The sequence below is a fragment of the Peromyscus maniculatus genome, chromosome 23 (assembly GCF_049852395.1).
Source record: "Peromyscus maniculatus bairdii isolate BWxNUB_F1_BW_parent chromosome 23, HU_Pman_BW_mat_3.1, whole genome shotgun sequence".
Lineage (NCBI taxonomy): Eukaryota > Metazoa > Chordata > Mammalia > Rodentia > Cricetidae > Peromyscus > Peromyscus maniculatus.
Window position 1 is genome coordinate 14,101,513 of NC_134874.1, and position 18,616 is coordinate 14,120,128.

The 18,616-nt window shown below is 46.5% G+C and overlaps 1 protein-coding gene across 2 annotated transcripts in view; it reads right to left on the reverse strand.

The window, feature by feature from the left end:
* Atp2a2 (ATPase sarcoplasmic/endoplasmic reticulum Ca2+ transporting 2) overlaps positions 1-18,616 on the reverse strand; it is a 51,172-nt gene that overhangs the window by 4,771 nt on the left and 27,785 nt on the right. For both annotated transcript variants that reach the window (XM_076559992.1, XM_076559991.1), the window contains exons 6-17: positions 14,768-14,848; positions 12,467-12,552; positions 10,176-10,640; positions 8,728-8,816; positions 7,910-8,012; positions 7,155-7,286; positions 3,708-3,830; positions 3,407-3,625; positions 2,406-2,741; positions 1,764-1,984; positions 1,095-1,297; positions 175-260 (exon numbers count right to left, since the gene is read on the reverse strand). In XM_076559992.1, coding sequence (XP_076416107.1) covers positions 175-260; positions 1,095-1,297; positions 1,764-1,984; positions 2,406-2,741; positions 3,407-3,625; positions 3,708-3,830; positions 7,155-7,286; positions 7,910-8,012; positions 8,728-8,816; positions 10,176-10,640; positions 12,467-12,552; positions 14,768-14,848 — 2,144 coding nt within the window. The remainder of the gene's footprint in view (positions 1-174; positions 261-1,094; positions 1,298-1,763; positions 1,985-2,405; positions 2,742-3,406; positions 3,626-3,707; positions 3,831-7,154; positions 7,287-7,909; positions 8,013-8,727; positions 8,817-10,175; positions 10,641-12,466; positions 12,553-14,767; positions 14,849-18,616) is intronic.

The following is an 18,616-nucleotide window of genomic DNA, read 5'->3' on the forward strand; positions in this document are numbered from 1 at the left end:
TCCAAACACATTCCATCAGGCAGGCTACTTCCCTAACCCGCACCCACATGCATACAGCTCAGCTCAGCTAACCTGGGTCTGAGTCCTAAGACGACCCACACTACAGCAAGACCAAGGGCTCACAGGAGTGCGCTCCACTCCACAGGGAGAGAAAAGAAGAAAGCGGCTAAGTACCAGCTGGTAGAAGGACACTCGCGGACCCCCATCAGCAGCGATGAACCACCACGCAGCAGCACCCACGGTGGCGGCGCCAACGTAACCTGGAAACAAACACGATGTTGTTGATACACTTGGGGCTGTGGACGGCGGCGCACACCACAGGCCAGAGCAGCTGACCAGACAGGATGGTTCTCTGGAGCTAGTGAGGAAAAGATCCTGCTGAATCCAACCCAGACTCCGCACAATGTGCCAGAGCTGAAGAGCAAGCCAGGCCTGCTTGCGAGCACAGGTGTACAGGCCCTGCCCACCAGGCAGGACACACAGTTGTAGGTGAGGATGTGGCTGCCATGTTTCACTCATGGCCTAGCAGAACCCTTCAAGGGACTGCTGGGTCTAAGGCAGAGACCCTTCCTCATCAACTGGAGTTCAGCACATCTACTACAAAGGTGTGCATCCACCCCCCCACCCCCCCCAACCCCCCACCCCCCCCACCCCCCCGTGGTCAGTCACCCACTGCAGAGCACACACTGGCTACCCTGGAAATTACCACGGGGCTCAGGGCACTGGTTAAAGACGACAGAGAGGGACGGGGGAGGTCTCTGCAAAGGCCAAAGTCTCTTTCCTCTCCAAAGGGCACCTGGTTCAGGAGGCCAAGCCAGAGGGCTGGCCTGCCTGAGCGCCAGGCAGCTCTGGACCACTGTGTGCTCTTTGAACCAAATGCCGCACTGCGGGTCCCAGGACAATCGGTTCGCCTCTCTGGGCATCACTTCCCTAGATGTGACAGGGTACACAGAAGGACTCCACTTGTTCCCTCGGTCGTGAGTCCCCACTCATCTCAGCCTGGAGCTCTGAGCAGGGAAGGGCCCTGGCCTGTCTGGATGCTCAACACGGCCTTGGAGGAGGCTGAGGGATCAACAGCAACCAAGGGTACTCACAGCCAATAGCCAGGTAACGGAAGAAGAGCCACCCGCTGATCAAGGGTTCTTTTGGGTTCCGGGGCGGTTTGTTCATGATGTCCAGGTCTGGAGGGTTGAAGCCCAGCGCAGTGGCAGGCAGACCATCTGTCACCAGATTGACCCAGAGGAGCTGGACAGGAATCAAAGCCTCAGGAAACCCAAGGGCCGCCGTCAGGAAAATACTGTTTCCATCCGAGGGAAGAAGAGAAGGGACTCAGGGACTTGGGGACCACAGAAGCCTCGCCCTCTCCAAGCCACAAGCATCAAATAACACAGACATTCCATCAACGTTCATAGGAAACTAAAGAGGTCTTCGCCTTCTGTGGCTTTAAACTATTGAGATAAACTAATTCCTGTGTTTTTCCTTTTTGGTCTTTTGAGATAAGGTTTCTCTGTGTAGACCAGGCTGGCCTCGAACTCTGATTCTGTCTCTGCCTCCGGAGTGCTGGGATTAAGGCGTGTGCCACCATGCCCAGCTTAATTCCCGTGTTAAGGAATATTCTCTGCACACCAGGCAGCTGCAGACAAGCCCCATGAGACCTTTTTCTCCACACAGGCCAACAACAAAGTCGCCACAACGGAAGCCGCAAACTGAGACAGCCCACACCCCAGCCCCGAAAGCCTGCCCAGGCCCCGTCAGGCACCCACCAGACCACTTCCCCCACATTGGACGAGATGAGGTATCGGATGAACTGCTTCATGTTGTTGTAGATGGCTCGACCCTCCTCCACAGCAGCCACGATGGTGGAGAAGTTGTCATCGGCCAGGACCATCTCTGAGGCAGTCTTGGCCACTGCAGTACCTGAACCCATGGCGATGCCAATCTCAGATTTCTTCAGAGCAGGGGCGTCATTCACACCATCACCAGTCTGAAAGGGAAGCCACAGCTGATTCCTTGACAGCAGCACAAGGAAAGGAGGCCGAGCAGTAGCTGCTGTCCAAGCACTCTACCCAGGAAGCTAACCAGAGACGCAGAGACGCAGAACCAAGGTCCTGCCCGTCTGCTTGGATTGTCTTACACCAACATTCCAAACCCAAGAGCCAGTTGTGGTGTGGCCGGGCACGTAATTTAAAGTCATTTACACACTTCAGACACATATGCGAATACTAACTATTGTTTATAGATTAAAAACCCTAAAACCATCCCATTGTTTTGTTTTAGAGACAAGGTCTCACTAGGTAGCCAGGGTTGCCTCATCCTCTGAAGGGCCAGGATTAGAGGCACACACACCACGACTGGATGATCTGCTGTCTGTGCCAGGTGAACCACTGCTCACGTCTAGAACCTACCATAGCTGTGATCTCATCAAAGGACTGGAGGAACTCAACGATCTTAGACTTGTGGGAAGGTTCAACTCGAGCAAAACAGCGGGCATTCAAGCAGGCATCTCTCTGGGCCGAGGGGCTGAGCTCATCGAACTCCCGCCCTGTAAAAGCCTTTGACGTCACATCCTCATCCTGCCCAAAGATGCCGATGCGGCGACAGATGGCCACAGCAGTTCCCTTGTTGTCCCCAGTGATCATGATGACTCGGATGCCCGCTTGGCGGCACAGCTTCACAGAAGAGGCCACTTCAATCCTGGGAGGGTCCAGCATGCCCACACAGCCCACGAAAGTCAGATTGGTCTACATGGAGAGAGAGTCACCGTGAGTTCCTACAGCTTGTCCCCACCATTAGAGTCGTGACCTGACACTTGGTGCTGGCCCTCGACTGAAACAAGGTCTCACTACACACGGGTCCCACAGACACTTGTCGTCGTCGCTCCCGTCCTGCCTCAGCTGCTGACTGCACGTCTCTCCGTGATGGAGCCGGGGACTGCAGCAGGGTTTCCCTCATGCTCAGCAGCGTCCACCAATCACACCCCTCCATTATTTTTAAGACACCAATTGATTCTAGTCTAAGTTCTCACATTCTGTGAGCAATGCATCCGGGGAGAGAAAGAAGAGTAAGAGTGACCTCACACTGTGGAGTCAGCGCTACAGCGAAGCTTTCTGTTTAGGACGTTACAAACCCTGACGTAAAAACGATCGTCTATGGAGGAAGTGGAAATGAATCTCTCAACTGGTATATTTCTCCAACACCTAATAAATTTATTATTTTAAAAGGAAACTGAGTTTTGAATGCATGTTAAGTTTCACAGGCTGGTCTGAACTTGTCTGGATTATTCTAGTTTGAAAGCAGACTTGTGAAGTCCTATTTCTGTCTGAAGCAACACTAAAGACGGCCTGCCCAGGACATCCGCCTGTCCCAGGGCAGCCCCGGCTGGGCCGTGGTTGCGCAGGTGCGGTACCTCATACTTGATGAAGTTGGCCGAGTCCTCCAGGTGCATCTCCTCTCTCCTGGGCGGGCTGTCATGGGTGGCCAGTGCCAGGCACCGCAGGGTGTCACTCCCACTGCCCCACTCCCGGATGACAGACATGATCTTCTGCTTGACACCAGGACTCAGGGGGACCTTGGCACTTCCCACTCGGACATGGGTACACCTGTCGATGACCCCTTCGGGAGCACCCTGAGGATGTGAGATTCAGGTAAGTGGCTGTCTCTGCCTGTTTACCCGGCGGCAGGAAAGCCTCGGTCTCTGTAGTACTTGCCTTCACAAACATTTTGCTCATGGATGTCCGGCTTGGTTTGTTTGGTGTACAATAGACAGACATTGATTTTCTGTCACGTGAAAACTCCAGAGTGAATTCCTTCTTCATCAGCTGTTTTATGACCTGTGGGAGATCAGAGATGGAAACTGCTGGATTACTACTTCTAGACATCTTACACCCGTTCAGATACTCATGAGCACCCATCATGACAGACCCTCGCCCTGGTCAGGTACCTTCAGCGTGTGGGTCTTTAGGAGGATGGCAGGCGGCACAGAGAGCAGCCAACAAGATAGCAAGTCTGGAGCCCTCTAGTCTGGGAACAGACCAGACTATGAAACTAAGATATAGTGAATACACAGAGGAAAAACCGCACAGGAAGACCCTGGAAGGCTTCAAACACTGGCTATTAAGAGCTATCCGAAGGGCTGGTGTGGGACTTCATGCCCATAATCCTAGCACCTGGGAAGCCACGGCAGGAGGCCGTCAGTTCAAGGGCAGCCTCAGCTACAGTGATACCCCTTTGAAAAGGGGTCACTTCCTAAGGGAAAGCCAGAGCACAGTGTTGGTTAGCTGACCAGGCCGATGGCACTGGTGTGAGTCCAGAGTTGTTGTTCCAAAACTCTGTAGTCCCATTGTTGTGCCAGTGAAATTCACTGAATGTCTTCTGTGGCTGTAGTGAGTGGGTTTTTTGTTTTTTAAAGAAATACTTTACAGAGCCAGGTAGTGTTGGTGGCACACCTTTAATCCTAGCACTAGGGAGGAAGAGGAAGGTGGATCTCAGCCTGGTCTATAGAGTGAGTTACAGGACAGCCAGGGCTACACAGAGAAACACTGTCTCAAATAAAAGAAAAAGTTTTCAATTTTTAAAATTCTTTCTTCAGATAGAAACTTGTAGCATTAATTTCTAGCTTTAGCCGGGCGTTGGTGGCGCACGCCTTTAATCCCAGCACTCGGGAGGCAGAGGCAGGCGGATCTTTGTGAGTTCGAGGCCAGCCTGGGCTACCAAGTGAGTTCCAGGAAAGGCGCAAAGCTACACAGAGAAACCCTGTCTCGAAAAACCAAAAAAAAAAAAAAAAAAAAGATCTTTTAGGGGCTGGAGAGATGGCTCAGAGGTTAAGAGCACTGACTGTTCTTCCAGAGGTCCTGAGTTCAATTCCCAGCAACCACATGGTGGGTCACAACCATCTGTAATGAGATCTGGTGCCCTCTTCTGGTCTGTAGTCATACATGCTGTATACATAATAAATAAATCTTTAAAAAAAAAAAAAAAAAAAAAAATTTCTAGCTTTATATTACCCTCCTGAGATGGGGTCTTGCTAACTAAGTAGCCTAGGTTAGATTGGCCTTGAACTCAAGAGCCTCCCAAACAGTGGGTACAGGTGTCTCAGGGTTTCCTGGTCAGAGGAAATATCCTTAGAATGGCAACTTAAAGGAGGAGGTTTATCTGTTGCAAGTCACAGCCTGGCAGGAAAATCACTGTGGCAGGAGCCCAAGAGAACTAGACCCATTATTACATCCAGTCAAGAGCAGAGGACTAATGCACCCATACAGACTAGTCCCTTAGTTCCCTTCCACGAGGACAGTTCAGAATTATTTCCTAGGGAATGGTGTTCCCACTTCAATTAACTCAAGAGAATCCCCAAAATACCATCTAGACAACTCTTCATCACCAACCACTTCCCCTTACGTCCAGCCCACAAAAGGCTGCTGTTCCTTTTTCCACCCTGAATTAAATGTTCTAAATACCTGGAGGTCTCAACAGTTGCCAACGCCCACTTTAATCTCATCAGGGTTAGCCGAGAGATCTTTTTTGTAGTTTTTATTATTTTAAGTCTTTGTATTTAACTTATTGAGCCTTGCTTCATGGACCAGTAGTATTTTCTATTCTTGATCTGTTTGAATTTGAAAATGGTAAAAAGCCCCCATCCAAACGATAGAAAAAGGGAGGCTGTGTGTGGTGGCAGGCACCTTTAATCCTAGCAGAGAGGCAGAATCAGGCAGGTCTCTGAGTTTGGGCCAGCCTGGTCTACAGAGCAACTTCTAGGACAATAGGCTACACAGACTAACAATGTCTTGAAAAAACAAAAAACTACAAAACAAAAAAATGGTAACAAGTAATAACAAATACAAAATGTTTGGAATCATTATAATCATTACTGATTTTTTTCCATGTAATTAGTCACTGGGTTGATTTCTGGGATGTGTTGAAATATACATTTCTGGTTGTTTTTCTCTTTATGGAGTTACTGTGGTTGTGAACACAGTCCTCGAACGCAGGCCCACTACAAGAGCAGCCAGTGCCTTCTTAACCACAGACCCCTCTGTCCAGCACGCCCGTCCCTCTACCCCAATTGAATTGTGTGTATGTCTGCACCACATATGTGCCTGTGCAGAGACCAGTAGAGGACCTCTGATCCTCTGGAATAGGGGGTACAAACAGCTGCCATGTGCGTGCTGGGAATCAAATTCAGGCCCTCTAAAAGATCAGCCAGTGCTCCTAACCAAGGAGCTATCTTTTCATCTCTATTCATCATTTGCTGACTAGTATATTTTGTTGCATTTAACTATATTTGTTTATATTTAACAATGTAACCATTGGATTTAGCCGGTGCACACCTTTAATCCCAGCACTCAGGAGGTAGGGACAGGTGGATCTCTGTGAGTTCGAGGCCAGCCTGGTCTACAGAGTGAGACAGGCTCCAAAGACAGGCTGGGACATGCTCCAAAGCTACACAGAGAAACCGTCTTGATAAAAAACCAAAGAAGAAACAAAAACAAACAAACAAACCCAACTGGATTTAGCCCAAGGTTGTAAGTGACCCCAAAGGTTTCTGATGGACAGGGAAAGGCAAGAGCTTGACTGGAATGGATCTGAGAAAACAGGGGTGAAAAGGGATAATACAACAGTTCTTCTCACCGAGTTCAACAAACGGGGTGTCAAATGAAAACCAGGGCAAAGGGCAGTTCTGAGACCGACAAGCAGACAACTATCCTCTCTGCTGCTGCTGCAGAGCCTGGCACTGAAGTGCGGGCAGGACCAAGGACAGCTCGCTTGCTCACAGCTCCCTAGAAGAGGCAGCCCTTGTGACGCATCTGACACTTTACTAATGACTGCTGGAGGTTGTCTGTCTGTCTGTCTGTCTGTCTGTGGTGTGATTGCTTTTGTCTAATGAGCGTCTTACTCTACAACTCGTGGCAACCCTCCTGGACTTGGTTAGCTTCCTGAGTGCTAGGATTATAGGCTTGAGAGTTCTCTGCCTGACTGTGACTGTCAGGAAAAAATGGGGAAGAGCAAATATGTACTCAGGAGTGCAGGTCAAGGAGGCAGGAGAGTGAACGTATACCGTAAGGCTAAGAGAGACAGCACACCAAGCTCAAATACTGACCGAGAGAGTGAATGTACACCGTAAGGCTAAGAGACACAGCACACCAAGCTCAAATACTGACCGAGTTGCAGGCATTTGCACGTTCTATTTTAGACAGTCCCTTCAGTTCGGTATCAAATACATTCATCTTCTCTACCAGGCAAGTGAGGGCAGTCTCGGTAGCTTCTCCAACTTTTTCATACACACCCTTCGCCTGCATTGTGGAAAGAAGTCACTGTCAGTAGGGCAGCCTGCCCCACATGAAAAAAGACACTCAAGGTACAACCCTGAGACACTACCATGACTTTATTAATGGGCTTTCTCATTTCAAGTATTTGTTCATTTCAGGTCCTTGTCTATTATGCGGATGAGTTTGCACCCTCTGACAGGGAAGGCCTAGCCTCTGAGAAAGAAAGCAAATGATTGACCCCCGTTATTTAACTTTAAAAAGTTTCCTCTTGGTTACAATTCTTCATTTCACCACCACCAAAACAACCCCATAAGCTCCCTGCTGCCCTCAAGGATATATGGTAATCCACAGTTCAAGTAGAATCATTGCCCCACTGTCAGAAAGACTTCTTAGCCTGAGTTCTGGTTTTTAAAGTCAGGATGCATCAGTGGTCAAAACACCACAACACACTACTTATCCTGGTAAAACTACAGTGTCCAGCCTCAGATCTATGAAAGGCACTGGGCTTTCTTCAGCCAGGCCACACTGAATAGAAATGGGAATAAAATCAGGAACTTGTTTTTCAAAGGGAGGAGGATGGCTTTTTTTTATTCCACTTACCCTACCCTTGAGGCAGGGACAGGCCTCTTGCACATGACGAGTCTTACCTCATTATAGTCCAAAGCAGAGTCATTACACAGAGCACAGATAGTTGCTAACTCCACAAGCCCGTCATACTGATGGCACTTCACTGGCTTTTCATCTTTATGCCTATCAAAAAGGAAAACATTTCCGGGTCACAGCTTGCCTTAACTGAAGATAAAAAACCAAAAACCGAAACATTTGTTAGTGTGAGGGGCTATGGTTGTGTACACGATGGAACATGTGTGTGTAGACAAGGTCAGAGGACAAACAGTGGGAGATCTCCTTCCACCATGTAGGTTCCTGAGATGGAACCCCCACTGTCACACCTACAAGGTAAGTGCTTTTATACTCAGCCTCCCATTTGCTTACACAGCCTCCCAGTGATGGAAATATAAGTTGGGGGAGAACAGATTGGGACAGATTCAAAATAATTTGAATGATAGCTCTTTGAAAATGTTACTGAAACTCCAACATGTGGGTAAGTGAAGAACTAAATAGAGCCCTCAACAGAAAATCTAGGCTTCAAAGGATACTCTGCTAATAAAAATCACTAATTTGAGGCATAGTCAGCAATCTTAGCTATAGTTCCTATTGTGTGTGTGTGTGTGTGTGTGTGTGTGTGTAGCCCAGGCTGGCTGTCACCCCCCGACCTGCCAGTGTCCATCGCCACACTCCACTGTGGTGCTGGGGATCAAAGCAAGGCTTCAGGCGCGCTAGGCACACCTTAGCTCCACCACCAAACCACCGCTCTGCCAACATTGAGATTTTCTAGATCCACCCTCTGTGATCATCTAACCAATCACCACAACACAGCAGTCTGCAGAGGAAGACCGTTACTCACACTTCTCCAATGGGTGCATATGTTGATCCAGTTATGGTAAACTCATTAAGGGAACAGGTATCACCTTCGACTTTGTCCAGAATGAACATCTATAAGGAAATACAGAATACAAGTCCTTAGAGAGACACACAATCATTCCTTGTGTACAGTGAAAACCTTGTCATTTAAGATGGAGGTCTGAATGATGCTCACCGAGGTTCAGTTACTTTCTCATTTCATTGTCTTAGTTTAGAACCGGGCAGAAAAGCTCAGGTAAAAGAGCCTCACGTGTCAGAGTCAAACACTCCTTAGTAAAGTGAGACGAGCTGTGTGCAGAGTGAGTTGGTGCTCCCTCCCTCTCCGGGGACTGGCAGACCAGCTGCTCTCTCCCAGTGCACGTGCTGGTTTGGTTTGGCTGTTTTGTGACAGGGTCTCAGTACATGGGCTGCCTGCCTCTCCAGCGTTGGGATTAAAGGTGTGCACTGGGGGGGGAGGGGGGGGAGAACACGACGACTCATTTTATAGGAAAACCAGGCCCAAGATTACACAAGAAGTGAAACAGTGAAGCCTGGGTTAATAACCAGTCTTTTCTGTAAGGAAAATCTTAACTTCATCTTTTACTGAAAATGTGCCCTTCACCCATCACTTAATACTCTACTGCTTCAGCCTGAAGTAGGCACGTGCCACCTCACCTAGCCTCTCCGTTCTTTGCTTTCTTCTTTAATTAAATATGACAGAGTCTCACTTAGCCCAGACTAGCCTCAGACTCACTGTGTTGCCAAGGATAATCCTGACTTGCTGCCTCCATCTGCAGGAGCTGGATTAAGCTGGGGGTCACTGTGTCTAGTCTTAGTTCTTACTGTTCTAGGAGCACATTTAAAGGCTTCTTATTTTACTTCCAATGATCTAATAGGTAAGAAAGGCAGGGTTAGCCTGACAGAATATGTCAAGTTATATCCCTGCTTTTCAGGGAGGAATCATGTTTCATTTAGTGTGCTAGGGAAGTAATAATCAGGAATTCAGCAGGAGGTTAACTAGTTACTTCCTCTGGAATACATACATCTAGAGACAGGATCAAGCCTACAGTTATTTCTTTGATAGAAATTTATTAAGACTTATAGCTACCCCGTACTTCCCAAGACAATATAGAAATGATTAATTTTTTTTAAACATGTATTTGTGTGCATGCAGAGGTCAGAAGATAACTTTAGGAATCAGTTCTCTCCATCCAGCAAGTGGGATCACTCAGAGATTGAACTCAGGCCATCAAGCTTGGCACCAAGTGCTTTTAGCCAGTCCTTGTTTGGTGACTGAGTGATTAACTTCTCTCAGGCAGTCAGACTTGGCTTAGGCCTCACAAAACCTTTATCACAGTAGTAAGTTATCAACCAAAGGTTTCGATGGCATGCATAAAAGCATCATCTAACGAGGACCCTGGACACCCGAGTCACAAAGGACACCCTACTCACCCTGCAGACCGACATCTGGTTTGTGGTAAGTGTGCCTGTCTTGTCTGAGCAGATAACAGAAGTACAACCCAGGGTTTCCACAGAAGGCAGACTTCGAACAATAGCATTTTTCTTTGCCATTCGACGAGTTCCAAGAGCCAAGCAGGTGGTGATGACAGCAGGCAGACCCTCAGGGATGGCAGCAACAGCCAGGGCCACTGCGATCTTAAAGTAGTAGATGGCGCCTCTGATCCAGGAGCCCCCATGAACTGGGTCATTGAAATGCCCAATGTTGATGATCCAGACTGCAATGCAAATGAGGGAGATGACTTTGGAAAGCTGCTCCCCAAACTCATCGAGCTTCTGCTGCAGGGGTGTTCTCTCCTGTTCTGTTGCGACCATTTCATCCCGGATCTTGCCAATTTCAGTATTAACTCCGGTTGCGACCACCACTCCCATAGCTTTCCCAGCAGCAATGTTTGTACCCTAGGGAGAAGCAGAGGACAGCTGGTCAGAAGACCAACACAACTTAAATACAGACTGGAGTCCACATAGTACCTGTTCACCCAATGGGACAGGACAGCTCTCCCAAACATGGAGCCTGGTCTCCACACCTGCTCTGGGCTTAGCAGTACTCCAACTGCTATAATCTCAAAGTCCATGCAGCTCTCAGCACTAGATACTCTTTGGTTTCTGGCTCCACAAGTCGGCCTCTCCTCTTTTTGTCATCCATGAGATGGGCAATCAGCCCTGTGGGCTGTTTCAGAATTTCTGCTCCGGCACCACTTTAGACCAGTGAAATCAAGTGTGAGCGACACAGCTGCACTGCTCTCACTGGACACTGCAGCACTGCTCTCACTGGACACAGCTGCACTGCTCTCACTGGACACAGCTGCACTGTTCTCACTGGACACAGCTGCACTGCTCTCACTGGACACTGCAGCACTGTTCTCACTGGACACTGCAGCACCTGCACTTTATTGACTGTCAGTTACGCTCTCCTAATAACCAGCAAAGCCTGTCCCTTGAGTACTAGAGTCTAAATAATAGAAGTACATGCATTCTGCACTACTTGAAGAATGTCACACCAATAGAAAAATAAACAACCATGTGTTTCCCCCTAGGCTCTCCGAATGGTGCGCCACTTTGCTCTTTACAAACATTTTTTTTTTTACTACAGGCCACAAACAGCAGCAATGCCCCCATCATTTGAAAGCACCCTTACAGGCTTGATTGAAGACTTTCTGAAAAGGTTATTTCTCAACTGTTACATACTGAGGTTAAACATTTCTGCCCTAGTCATTTTATTAGCTGGCAACCAAAACAAAACCATCTAAGTCACACATGCCACCATTTTACAGTTTCTAGTTTTTTGTTGTTGTTTATGCAGTGACATTTGTCAGGGTGGGGGACCTTACAGAATGCACAGTGGTTCCTTTTAATCTCTAGATGAGATCTGCCTGTGTGTGTTGCCTGTTTCTTTTTTTCTTCTTTTGTTTTTTGAGACAGGATTTCTCCATGTAGTTTTGGTGCCTGTCTGGATCTTGCTCTATAGCCCAGGCTGTCCTTGAACTCACAGAGATCCGCCTGGCTTTGCCTCCTGAGTGCTGGGGTTAAAGGCATGCGCCATCATCACCCAGCTGGTTTCTAGTTTTATTTGCTTTATTGCTCAATAAAGACTGAAGCAGGCAGGGCCTTTAGCACACTAAGTGTCCGCCATTGTTTCACCCCCAGCTGTGTTAGTTTTTTGACAGCTGAGACACACAGTAAAGAATAATTATCTTTTGGAAGAACCGATTTTCTGAAGTCTGACCACTGAAGGTGACCAGTAAAAAGTCTGAATTTTCACAACTCTGGGACTGTGGTTGTCTGAAGGAAAATGGCCCCCATGGACGCAGGGAGTGGCAATTACTGGAAGTGTGGCCTTGAGGTTTTTGAGGTTTTAGAAACTCAAGCCCGGCCTAGTAGTCCACTATCTCTTCCTGCTTCCTGTGGATCCAGATGTAGAACTCTGTCTGCTCCTTCTCCAGCACCATGTCTGCCTGCATGCCACCATGCTTCCCTCCATGATGATAATGGACTAAACTTCTGAACTGTAAGCCAGCCCCAATTAAATGTTCTTCTATAAGAGATTGTTCATGTCTTTTCACAGCAAGAGAAACCCTCTAACTGAGACAAGGACTATCTCCAAAGAAAACGTTCTTAGATAAAGGCAAAGCTTGGTAAAAGTTTGGACAAGCTAGAACCTAGCATGTGTGAGACCCTGGGCTCAACCCCCAGCAATCCCATCCCCAACACCTGATAAAACTTACAGAAAAGAGCATGTTCTTTTTATCTTGATTGACAGCTCGTGGGTCAGGGACAGGGTCAGTGTGCTTGATGACGGAAACAGATTCACCTAAGCAGGTTATGAGACAGGATGGTTAGCTTGGTTTGAGGCAAACCCACCCAATCTTAGTAACCCTCACCCACACCAACCCATCTCCACTGTTCACCAGTGCCAATGTGGGCGGTTGTGGTGGCACACACCTATAACCCCAACACACAGGATGTTGAGGCAGGGGGACGATTTCCAATTTCAAGGCCACCATGTGCTACATATGCAGTTTGAGGGATGAGCAACAGAGACTCATTCTCAAATCAAACAAAAGTGCATACTCATGGCCAATAAGGAAAAAGGAGCAAAGGGCTCAATTTATTCAAAGCAGGCAAACTAGGAAAATAGCAGTGGAAATTAATGTCAGAGTAAAGAATGTCAGGATTACAAACAAGTGTAATTTTAAAGACTAGCCAGGAGCTGGTGGTGCACACCTTTAATCCCAGCACTTGGAAGACAAAGGCAGGCAGATCTCTGTGAATTCCAAGCCAGCCTGGTCTACAAGTTCCAGGACAGCCTTGGCTACTCACAGAAACCCTGTCTTGAAAAACCAAAACAGATTAATTTTGAAAACATCCCAAATACCTTCATTTCCTGGAATAGTCAAATAATTGGCTGACAAAGGTATGGTTTCTCCTTTGACCTACAACTGTACTAAACGGACATCCAATTGGGCCGGGAATGCACCTCGGTGGATAGAGAGCTTGCTTAGCACGCAAAAATCTGGGTTCAGTCTCCAGCAGCATACAAAGCTGGGTGTGGCGGCACACGCTTGTGAGCCCAGCGGCTGGGAAGTATAGACAGTAGAATGAGCAGTTCACAACTATTCTCCGCTATACACTGAGTTTGAGGGAAGCCTGGGCTCCAGGAGAGCCCGTTTCAAAAAGCTAAGAGGAAAAAAAAGGGGGTCCAGGGAAACCTTCGAGACTTTTTCAATTCCCTCATCTATTCTAGATATACCCTAACATTGTGGCTTAAACACCTGAAGATGCTGCTGCTAAAGGGAATTAGCCAGTTAAGCAGTTTATATAAAAAGCAAGTGTTATGAACTATGAACCAAAGGCTGAGGGGCCCCCAGCTGGATCAGGCCCTCTGAATAGGTGAGACAGTTGATTGGCTTGATCAGTTTGGGAGGCAACTAGGCAGTGGGACCAAGTCCTGTGCTCATTGCATGAGTTGGCTGTTTGAAACCTGGAGCTTACGCAGGGACACTTGGCTCAGTCTGGGAGGAAGGGACTGGACCTGCCTGGACTGAGTCTACCAGCCAGGTTGATCGCAGTCCTGGCGGGGGTGGGGGGTGGGGGGGTGTGGTGATTTGCCCTGGAGGAGGTGGGCTGGGGGTAAGGGGAGAGGGTGGGAGGGCGGAGAATAGGGGAACCCGTGGCTGATATGTAGAACTGAATGGTATTGTAAAATAAATAAAATTTAAAAAAAAAAAAAAAAAAGCAAGTGTTAAAGTCCAGGAGATTCAGACCTACCATATTATGATCAGTCACTTTTAAAACTGACACCCAAATAAATCCTGACAGTGTTTAACATTTATAATTACTCACTTGCTATTTAATTGTGTGCTCATGTGCGCGCGTGTCCTGGGAATCGAATGCAGCTGTCAGGCTTGAGCAAGCATCTTTCTTTACCCAAGTGAGCCAATGGCACTAGCCAGCACTGTTTTTAACCTGACAACCTTGTTTCCAGACCATCATCCCTCCCTGGATCGTGCTTGCATCACACACACTGAGGGAATGTTCCAAACAATGCCAAATCCATGAGTAAACACTGCAGGCAGCATGTCAGTCTTTCCAGCTAACTTTTGATACCTGCATATTTATTTATTCCAAAGATAGGAAGACAATACTTTAACCTGAAGATTATCACTTATGCTAACAAAGGAATATACAACCATTTTCTCCCCTAAAAGTATTTCATAATCAAAATTAAAAACTGAATGCAGTCTCATCTCATTGTATGTCTGTAAGTCAAGTGCGTGTCTATGCCTGGAGATAGAAGCCCGGTGTCGGATCCCCTGGAATTGTGGGGTGCAGGAGATTGAATCTGGGTCCTCTGTAAGAGCCAGGGCTCTTAACTGTTAAGCCATTGCTCCAGCCCAAAACTAATTTCAAAACTACTCAGAGAGGGTTCAGGTAGGACGCAATAAAGGGGCACTGGGCACTGACTACATATAGCTGGCAGATAAGAAGCTTCCAGTTTGAATGATTTTCCACTGTGTCCTACTTACCTGTGAGGATTGACTGGTCAACTCTTAGCGTTGTCGACTTGATGGAAGTTAATCTTATATCAGCAGGAACTTTGTCACCAACTAACAGGTTAAAAAAAAAAAAAAAGGCAGCGAACGTAAGCAATGTTGGCAGCTATGTGAAGATGAAACTGTTTCCAAATCCAACTGTTTTTAAAAACAAATACCTTGCATACAATGCAAAAGAATACCCGTTTCTCAGCATTGTGAACAGAGTAACACCGTCAGTGCACAACAAACACAATGTGGATGGGGCGGGGTCCTAGCACTGCTGGGCTACCTATGGTACAGAGGTAATACCAACAGAAGCTCAAGACTTCAAGGTCATCCTCAGCTACAAACAAATCTGAGGCCAAACACACACACTGAATAGATTTCAAATACACACAAAGGAAATGATGTTTAGGAAAACCTAAATACATATGATTCTAAAAGATGTTTGTTTAATCATGTATGCGCACACAGGCTTCCAAACTTTTACTTTCAACACTTAGCAATACACTGACTACAACAGCCATCGGGGCTAAGGCCAGTTTCACTCCACCAGGAAAGCAACAATATTAACAAGAAACAAACGGTTCTAAAAAGATGATCAGTTACTTCACAACACACAACAGTAGAAATGGTATTTTAACTTTCAAGTGGCAAGAAATAATATAGAACCGAGTCAACAAAGATTTATGGAAGTAAGATTCTTGTATCACATTGCCAGTTTTAGTGGGGAAAAAAAAAAACCAAGGCTGTCTAGGTCATTAAAGCTTGCCACGCAAGCCTAGACACCTAAGTTCAGTCTCAGAACCTATGAAAAGATGAAAGAATCAACTCCACAAACTTGCCACCACCACCCCAGTAACAACACAAACGTTAGAGGTAAAAAACCAGAGGTGGGTCTGTGAGATGATGGTTCAGGGGGTAAAAGCACTTGAAGCCAAAACTGAAGTTGATGCCTAGGGTCCCCACAATGGGAGGAAAGAATAGGATGCGTATGTCACCCAAGACTCTCTGTGTGTAGGACTAGCTTCTTTACTATAGCTCACTTGTGCATCCAGCCACTGTAAACAAGACACGGGAGTGTCACGTGGACAGGACTTTTGTTTTCTACAGCACACTGCTCTGACCGCACAAATCCTCACTTTATTATAGACTTTTGTGTGAACAATGCAAGTAAGCTGTGACAATTTTATACTCACACTACAGTGGAATTTACAAAGATCCCTGTATGTTACATGGGAAGTCAAAAGATATCGCACACACAGAGCCGACAGTGGTACAAGGTTTAACAAATGAGCAACAACGGGTCTCTAGGTCTCAGTGGAGACCCTTCACCTTATAACCTTAGGTACCTTTAAAACTATCAAATAAATAAATAAATAAATCTCCTGGATAGCCTGAAGATCTTTCAGTCAACAGTTTTCTTTCCTAGGTAAAGGGTTCCTTTAATAGCCCTAAAGGGCTCTAGGCTGAAAAGCAAAATGATGTAACAATATGTCTAGTAACAGACAAAAGAAAAGTTCCACATACTTCCTGAGAACAGTACCTGGATGGAACAATGCAGTCTTCAAATACTGTCCAGAAACTGGACATCTGCATGAGAACTAGACGTTCAAGAGTAGGGGACCAGGCATGTCAGCAGACAGCTTGCTTAGCAGCGCCTGGGACTGTCTCCCGTCTCAAGGTGTGAATCTTCCCATGTTCCAAAAGGCAACCAAAGCAGTTGGGAAAATAAAATGGCAAACTAACCATCCTATCCAAGAAGTAACCCCTGCACTTGTTAATCCTTCAGTTTAGTTCAATTCTCTATTCTTCAGAGCTCTACCCAAGGAGAATATAGCTCTCTCTGTCTCTGTCTAGTTTTGGAGACAGGGTTTCTGAGTAGCTCTGGCTGTCTTAGAACTCAGAAGTCCACCTGACTCTGCCTCCCAAGTGCTGGGAATAAAGGTGTGCACCACCACCGCCTCTCAGCCCGCTAACTATTTTTAAACTCTAGTACAGTTGTTCTCAACTTTCCTAATGCTATGATCCTTTAGTACAGTTCCTCATGTTGTAGTGACCCCCAGTCATAAAATTTTCATTCCTACTTCATAGCTGTAATTTTGCTGTTATGAATTGTAATGTAAATATCTGATAAGCAGGATATCTATGACCCCTGTGAAGGGCTTGTTTGCAGACATGTTGAAAACCTCTGCAAATCAAGTTTATGCCTAAGAAAACAGAGCGACACAGAAAGAACTAGTAGGTCAGAAATCTTCAGGGACAAAGAACATCCTTGCATTTGACTGCAGGGACACATACGTGAAGGTAGAATTCCTGCTGGAAATGCTTATGCAACCAACGGCAATATTCCAACTGAATAAATGAGCCTTCCACTTTAACTGTTCACTGTATACGCAAGGGAGTACATCCAAATGATTAAGACATTAAAACAACAAAACCAAACAAACACACATTCCCCACTCCAAAAACTGATTCTTGTTGGGCGATGGTGGTGCACACCTTTAATCCCAGCACTTGGAAGGCAGGGGCTGGCAGATCTTTGTGAGTTTAAGGCCAGCCTGGTTTACAGAGCAAGTTCCAGGACAGCAGGGCTGTTACAGAGAAACCCTGTTTTGAAAAACAAACAAACGTGCTGGGAGAGATAGCTCAGGTTAAGAGCACTGGCTGTTCTTCCGGAGGTCCTAAGTTCAATTCCCAGCAACCACACGGTGGCTCACAACCATCTGTAATGAGATCTGGTGCCCTCTTCTGGCCTGCAGGCATACATGCAGGAAGAACACTGTATACATAATAAATAAATAAAAAATAGACCCTCCCCAAAAAAACAAACAAAAAAGGTTAGGGGGGTTGGGAATTTAGCTCAGTGGTAGAGTGCTTGCCTAGCAAGTTCAAGGCCCTGGGTTCGACCCTCAGCTCCAAAATAAATAAAACAAACAAACAAACAAAAAAGGTTAGGACCAGGTGTGAGGTAGCTGTGGCCTATTCTGTCTCTCTGATCGTCCAGCGTTGACCCCAGTACCTGGCTCCAGGTTTGTTTTTTATTAATAAGAACTTTTAAGATTCATGCTACACAGGTGTGTTGGTGCATGCCTTTAATACCAATAAACAACTCCCCCACAAAATTCAAAACAAAACCAAATTGAACAAATCAAGCAAAAGATAAATAAGATTAAAAACAAACAAACAAAATGAAATTAAAAAACCCCACAAAGTACTAGTTACTTGTGTTGGTTAACACAAAATGCATGTATGCATGTGGGCATGTGGTCTGTCCTGGAATGTATGGTCCTGACTTTTAAGACAGGTTTTTGCTAGCATTGAACTTGTGACAATTTTATTGCTTGGCCAAAGTACCTAGACACCAGCACTTATTTCTGCATGTCACAAACTAGTCTGATTCCCTGTGCCTTTCAACATTGTGAAATGAGCACAAGGTCAAAGGGAAGTATTATTAACTCTAAATGGAAAATTTCAAATGCTCCTTTGATGTCTGAGATGACTTGTATAATGACCCTATGGGAGTTTCAGACAAGACTTCTGGCCAACATGGCACAGAGGTGCTTGCGATCTACAACTGGTGCCCTACTTCTGCGCTGTACCCGAGGAGCACACATAACTGTGTTTACAAAGGTCCATCTGGAGAAGCAGGAAAGAGAGCTCAGGTTAAAAACACTGGCTGCTCTTGCAGAGAGCCTGGGTTCAATTCTCAACATCCATATGGTGGTTCACAACTGCCTTTAATTCCAATTCCAAGGGATCCCATGCCCTCTTCCTTGGAAATATGGTGAGTAGACAAATGAGCAGGCAAAACACCTATATTAACAAGGAAAAATTGTT